General features: G+C 43.9%; 1 protein-coding gene and 1 long non-coding RNA gene across 4 annotated transcripts in view; one reads left to right on the top strand and one right to left on the bottom strand.

Annotated features, from left to right (window-relative positions):
* LOC146972555 (uncharacterized) lies at positions 1-413 on the top strand. Its single transcript, XR_015037888.1, has 2 exons — positions 1-202; positions 238-413. It is a non-coding gene; the product is annotated as an uncharacterized LOC146972555 (long non-coding RNA).
* Positions 102-7,416, bottom strand: part of LOC146972554 (low-density lipoprotein receptor class A domain-containing protein 4-like) — a 220,104-nt gene continuing 212,789 nt past the window's right edge. For all 3 annotated transcript variants that reach the window (XM_085802970.1, XM_085802971.1, XM_085802972.1), the window contains one exon: positions 102-2,298. In XM_085802970.1, the coding sequence (XP_085659096.1) occupies positions 1,669-2,298 (630 nt within the window). In that variant the 3' untranslated portion in view covers positions 102-1,668. The remainder of the gene's footprint in view (positions 2,299-7,416) is intronic.

The following is a 7,416-nucleotide window of genomic DNA, read 5'->3' as shown; positions in this document are numbered from 1 at the left end:
TTCCCTCTTTTTTGTGTTTGTTTGTTGTAACTTTTAAGAGACACGAAGACGGAGCGATGAGCCTTCTTTTCTGTGTTTTGTTTTTTTTTTGTTAAATCTCGTCGTCGTCGTTATGGCGGCAGGGTTCGAGTTCAGTGTGGCTGTTGGCAGAACGCACTGTGCATGTCAAGGAGGGAGGGGGGGGCGGGGGGGAGGGTGAGCGGTGAGAGGAAGAGGAGGAGGAAGAGGAAGAGGAAGAGGAGGAGTTATCGATGCACGAAACAGGAAAAGAGGAAGTGTCAAGTGCTCAAAGAGGACAGGGTTGAGAAAAGAATCTGCTGTGACCAGGCTGTTGGATGGACACTTACGATATGTTTTTCGATTTTCGTTATTGAAGTTAATGCTATTTTTGGTTAACTTGATAATAATATCCCCAGAAAACTGTTGGCGTTGGAGCGTGTTGGGTGTCGCCGAGCAGCTCTCGTCTCTTTCTAAGAGTTTTTTTTTTGTTGTTTTTCATTCCTTTTTTTTTTTTAAACTCCATCTCCAAATCTTGTAACAAACTACCAGAGGAATAAGAAATGTTTCGTCCACCCAATCGGCTGGTTACGAGGCAGATTTCATCCTCCACCGGGCTGAAGTGTATTCAGACGTGAAGCAGTACAAGGTTATTCTCTTACTAAGTCTCACTGTGCCTGTGGCGTATGCAGACAGAGATGTCGTAGGCTGGGTACAAGGATTTCTTGTGGTTTTCAAAAAGAGAAAAAGGACTTAAGCATTTAATACTTGTTGTTTTTTTTCTTGTCTTTTTTCTTTTTTTCTCTCCTTTTTTTTGCTCCGAACTGTTCAAACAACATTTGGAGCCAAAGTCATCAGTCCATTCATGAAGAGGACAAAAGAAAAAGAAAAAAAAAACTAATTAAAAGAAAAAAGAAACAAAAAAAACATCATCATTATTATCATCACATAGCATCGTTTCCCTCTTCTCTTTTACAGCAAAAAGATAGTGCAACTTTTCTTTTTTGTGTTTTCAATGTCAGAACGAGTCACTTCCCCCCCGTTTTTTGTTTTGCTTCCTCGTGAACCTTGGCACTAAAAGATTTGGGTTTTTGTGAGTCTCTTGTTGTATTGTTGTGTTCTCTGTAAGTCCTTGATTTCTCTCAGCTCAGTTTCTCGCTTTGTGCACAGATCCCGGTCCAAAAAAAAAAAACAATAAAGAAAAAAAAACAAACAAACAAAAAAATTGAAAAAAAGAAAAAAAAAAAAAAAACATAAAACATCATCCTCAGTTCCTGCAGCCATCACCCGAGGGGGGGGACGTACAAAACAAAAACAAAAACCAAATCGTTTCAATCTGTGCTAGCAGTGTGTTTCTTTCGTCTCCTCGCGGTGCATCGGGCCGCGGCAGCAGCCGAGCCAGCTGTGCCAGCTGTGCCAGCTGTGTGAGTCACTAAAACATGGGAAAGAAACTGAAACGAACTCAACCGGTGGTTCCTCTCTTCCCGTTGGTTTTTTTGTAGCTAAGGTTGATATTTATTTGTGCATGAGAGTCTGGAACGAGGACATCAGAGAGACAGAGAGAGAGAGAGTGAGCAAGAAGACCAGCGCTGCTTACAGGTGAGAAGGATGAAGTGAAGAGTTTTCAGTCTGTTGTCTGTTCAGTCCACCCGCCTCGCTGCGGCCGCGTCTTCACACCAGGTCCTCCGGCTGGCCGTCCTTGGCCTTGGTAGGTACTATTGTGCTTTCTGATTGGCTCTGCTGCTGGATCGTCCTGCTCCCCGGCCCCCCCGACCCCCCCACCCTCTGGTTATTGCTGTGCTGGTGTAGAAAGAACGCAGAGCCGGGGTAGTGGCCCATCACCTCGCTGTACGCCGGCGGCGGCCCCTCCATGCGCCCGTGGTTACTGGAGTTGGCCGCGCTGATGCCCGAGTTACTGCTCGGCGGCCTCGGACCCCCGCCGCCTCCTCCTCCCCCCATGCCCCCGCCTCCTCCTCCACCTACTCCTCCTCCTCCTCCCCCGACTCCTCCCAGACTCCCTCCTCCTCCCATGTCGATCAAGTCACTGTCGTAGATGGTCCGGTTGGGCGGCGCCCTCACCGACTCGCGGTTGAGCTCCATCTGCTGCTCGGGGTCGCGCAGCTGCAGCGTGCAGGGCCCCTGGTAGGGCGGGGGCTCCTCGCCGTCCGACAGCGATATGGTGGGCGGCAGGTCGATCTGGTGCTGCAGGTAGGGGTAGGTGGGCTGGAAGCGGCTGAAGCGGTCGCGCTGCATGAAGGAGGGTGCGGTGAAGCGATCCCTGGCCTGGGGGGCGTATAAAACCTGAGCGGAGGGAGACAGAGAAACTTTAATTGACGTATACTGACCCTGCTGTGGTTTGAAAACATGTTATATAACAACAACCTGTCTGAACATGACTGAGAGCTGTGATGTCATGTGTCAGACATGTTTCTCTTCTTCCTTTCTTTCATCTTTTTAATCACGTGTCCCTTCAGGTCTCAGCCAAAACCCTGTGACACCTGTGACCCGACATGTGAGGTCGTCCGGCTCCGTGGCACATTTTTCCTCTAAATCATAGAGAGCCTAAGCAGGAAGCAGGAAGTAACGCTCGCCATGGGACCTCAATTCGGAAAAAATCTCCATGTAAGTGAACGGGACTCTAAATTTTATTTCCTGATCCGATTAAATTGTGTCATGAGAAAAATATTTGACCTTAACCTACTTAAAACATCACGTTTTATCCGTAACCAGAAAGATTACAGGTGGCGTAGGTGACGTCACATACCAAATACCGCCCTTTCCCGTGTCAGTTGGTGACGTATTTTTTGTGGGACACCTGATCTTGTGCTGTCTTCACACAAAATAAATTTTTCTGTTGCCGTTTTACGACAAACTGCTGATTTCTCGGCATGAAATGCAATGTTTTAAATAGATATTTTTCTCATTACACAATTCAATCGGATCACAAATTAAAATTTTGAATCCCAGTCACTTACATGGGGATTTTTTCCGAATTGAGGTCCCATGGCGAGCTTCTCTTCCGCTTCTGCTTAGGCTCTCTATTATCATTCAGTATAATATGTTAAATTCAAATAGATGCAAACTAAATATCAACTTTCAATTAAGCCTTTTTTTCCCTCAGCATGATCATTGAAACAAATGAAGTAAAAGATGTGGTTTACATCCCCGTTTTTCTTCTTTTTATGTCTAAACCTCATTTCAGTGGCTCTATAGTCTTATAATGCACATCTCAGCATATTGCACAGCTTTAATAGCTTCACATTTATAGCTCACACTTATTTCTCCGACTGTGTGTGTGTGTGTGTCACTGTCTGGAGCAGAAAAAGCTGTGTGTGCAGGTTAAAATAGAAACGTGCTGCTGTGTCTGTGTCTGTGTCTGGTTCTGCACCCGCGTCGTGTGAAAAGCCCGATTAAATCTTTTCAGTGGATGTTCCCATTAAACAGTTATCACTGGGATCAATGGGCCAGAATTAGAACGGGTCGTCTCGAGTTTCTCAAATACAGACACGGGTCCTCGAAGGCATCACGATCTCTTGCAGTGTAATATGCGTTTTGCTCACTGCTATGATGCCATCGCAGCAGCAACAGGACCTATAACCACGTCTCTCATTAGCTGTTAAAGGAGCTGTTTGTCAATGTTGCTATCGCTACATGAGCATCAGTTTCATCTCTCTCCTAGCACCTCTTCGTCTTCTTCTGAAGTAAGCATGCTCATCAAGTAGCTCTGGCCCAGTCAGCATGTCTCATCACTGTCTAATACCAAGAAGAAACCCTGCACAGGAGCTGGATTTAAAGGGATAGTTCAACATTTTGGCAAATTGGCCCATTGCCATAATCCCTATAGTCTTAGCAGTAGGTTCGTTACCTTTATTTGTCGGTGCAAGCTGGTTTTAGAACGGTGGAGCAGAGCCGTGAGCTGCTGAGAGCTACGCTACGGAGGCTAATGGGATTTCTTGGTTTCCCTCATCAAACTCATCAAATACACAATCCAACAACTCCAAAACGCACTGGTGGACAAGTTGTGACCTGCACATTCACCACGCTATGAGATAATAACAGAATGTTATGAGACAGGGTTGTTTTAGAGGTAAATTCATGCAAAACCGCTGATGCACGTTCCCATCTGGGGCAGTTTTTCAGCAAGCAGTCTCTGCATTTACCTCTAAAACAACTCTGTCTTGTAACGTTCTGTTATTATCTCATAGCGTGGTGAATGTGCAGGTCACAACTTGTCCACCAGAGCGTTGTGGAGTTGTTGGATTGTGTATTTGATGAGTTTGATGAGGGAAACCAAGAAATACCATGAGCCTCCGTAGCGTAGCTCTGAGCAGCTCGCGGCTCTGCTCCACCGTTCTAAAAATAGCTTGCACTGACCATTAAAGGTAACGAACCTACTGCTATGATTAGTGATTGTGGCAATGGGCCAATTTGCCAAAATGTTGAACTATCTCTTTAAATGTATTTTATTTCTGGACCTGCTAACGTAACATGCAGCTCCTTTAAAAAGAAAAAAAGAATAAAAGAAAAAAAGTGCAGAGTCATTAAAGTTAAAAAAAAAAAAAAGCTGTAAAGTGCCTCCTGAAACATTCAACACATTGGCTCATACTCCACAGATCTGCTCCTCCATTAGCTCGTCAGACTCTGAGTGCATCAACCATTTCTTAATTTCCCCACATTTCTGTCCAATTCAACACATTTCTGCTGCAGCCAGTCACTATCAGCAGGAATCCATTTCAATTAGAGACAGAGGCTGCAACAGTCACCTCCACTGACACTGTCTGAGGCAGTCTGGATGGAGAGACCATCAGACTGGAAAAAAAAAAAAACCTGAGGGGACAGAGGATCAGGGGCAATTGAAATAGTGAGACAGAAAGAGAAAGAGAGGAAGTGAAAGGATTAAAAAAAAAAGACAGACGACTGAGATAAGAGAGAGAGAGAGAAAGGTGAGGAGAAGAAAGAGCCGTGGAGATAAAGAGAGGAAGGAGACTAAAGGAGAGCGAGAGAGATAAAGAGAAAGAGGAGAAAAGGAAACATATAGAGCCAGACAAATAGACGGAGGGATGGATGGATGGAGGGAGGGAGGGAGGGAGGGAGGGGGAGAGAAAGGTGCAGAGCTGACAGAGGGAACAGAGGCAGCAGAGCAGGGCAGCTCTCAGACGGCTGTCTAGACAGTGTCAGGGGAGGCGTTGCTGATTAATGATGCACCAAAATCCGTCCACCAACCCCCCCCACCCCAACACACACACACACACACACACACACAGAACCCCCATCACTGCGTCTATCAGCCACCCACACACACACACACAGACACACACAGTGGCTGCGTCTCCCTCTGTGTTCGTCTCCCCACGGCCTTTTCCTTTTTTCCCAGGTCTCTCTAAGTCGCTTTAGCTTTGACAGAGTTGTTGTTGCTTTTTTTTTGTGTGTGTGTTGTGTTGTTTTTTCCTCTCTGACTCATCTTACCTGCCTCTCTACCTCTCTTTCTCTTTCTTCATTTAGTTTTGTTTACACTGGATATTCTGCATGACGGAGGATCTGGGAGGTTTGTTTTGGTGCTAACGTGCGTTCGCTGCTCAGCCAATAGACTTCTATATCTTCTAATGACATCATCATATATCCTGCTCGCTGTAGCTACATATTGTCAATACAAATTCTGCTATACAGCACATACACTGTTGCCCATGAAGTTGGACTAAAATATTTTTCAACCTCTTTGCATGAAATGATTGTGACAATGTGACTTATTCTAGATAGATAAAGTGTATAATATCTTCTAAAACTGTTCCCTGGGACTCAGTTAGCGATAATTGCACCTGGTCAGAGGTGATTACTGATGTGTATCCACAAGTTTCCGAGCATCGTCTGCTGTATGGTTAAAACCGGAAGCCGGTTTTGCATTTCCGGTAGAATTGTACGTTTCCATTTCCATGGTTTTCAGTCGTTGTCATAGTTGCGGTGAACGCATGGATCTATCAACGCTGGCTTTTAACACGGATGTCTATTTGTGTGATATCTATTGTTAAAAACTGGTGTGATGATCCATGCGTTTTACAGATTTCCATTGAAAAAAAAAAAAAAAAATCCATGCATTTACCGCGACTACCGAAACTATGGAAACGTACACATAAAATTCCACCGGAAGAGCAAAACCGGCACACGTTTTTGACGTTCGGAAAGAGGTGGATAAACAGGAATAAAAAGAGGAATGTGTCTGAAAACAAAATTATTCCAACTTTATATGCAACAGTGAATAGAGAGAGACATGATGTAAAACATACGATGTGCATATCATTCATACTACATACACAATACCTCATTGTCTAATTGCACTCTGGCCATTGACTACTTTATTTAACTATTTTTGTATTATTCTTTAACTTTTTGTTGCATAACTGGGCCATTAAATCAGATTCTGACTCTGATACATACAATTGTCTCCATCATCTTATCATCATCATCATCATGTGACCGGTTTGTTTTCAAGTCTTCTTCTGAACTCTGGATACCCTGTGTTTTTCCCACCGTGACTTGTGTGTGAGCCTCCGCCATCTGGCGTGGACACCATTAAGCAAACAGATCACCAGTCAGAGAGAGAGAGAGTGTGTGTCCTGGCATTTGTTTGCAGTTATGTATTCACAGATCTTGCCAAATTGTGAGCTCGTTTTTTTTTCCGGAGGAGGATATTGCCAGCTGTACCCAGCGCGACGCACAAAGCCTCGCAAAGTTTCCTGCTTGATCAAATATTTACAAAAAAACCCCCAGACAAACAGTCCAAGATCTTGGTGAGCTGAGAAGAGACGTAGGTTTATTTTCTTATACAGCATAGAGAGTATATTAGACAGAAAGAGACCACGAGTGGGTTCAGGTCTTCATCTCGGTATATTTCCTAAATTCCTACACGGCCTCCGAGTGTCAGATGCTGTTAAATGAGCCACATGTGGAAAATTATCATCTTCAAGCTGTTTAATGTGTCTCATTTTTATACTATACAGAAGCAATCGGCAATTAGCTGAAACCAGAATTCACAACGGAGTATTAGATCCACAGTGAATGAGGGGATAAAAAAAATTAAGAAATAAACGGAAATTTAAAAAAATAAAGTTTTAATATCGCAAGAAAAAAAAAAAAAAGAAGGATCTTATTGAGAATACATGATTTTATGTGGAAAAGAAGTCATTTCAGAGTGAAATCTCAGAGGAGCAGCAGCATTAACTTGCTCTGAGATGAAGAACGTGAAGCCTCCTGTGAAGTTTTACTATTACTACGGTTACACTGTCGCACAGGTTGGATGAAAAAGGAAATTTCTTCAACTTTTGGCTCATCATCATCATCAGCAGCAGCAGCAACAGGATATTGGAAAGGTTTCTTTCTCTTGAAATTGCATATTTATAATATTGCATTGCATCTTTTTTTTTC

This window comes from Trachurus japonicus, chromosome 16, assembly GCF_045865225.1.
Source record: "Trachurus japonicus isolate A0001 chromosome 16, Traja_1.0".
Lineage (NCBI taxonomy): Eukaryota > Metazoa > Chordata > Actinopteri > Carangiformes > Carangidae > Trachurus > Trachurus japonicus.
This window is presented reverse-complemented; position numbering and strand designations above follow the sequence as displayed.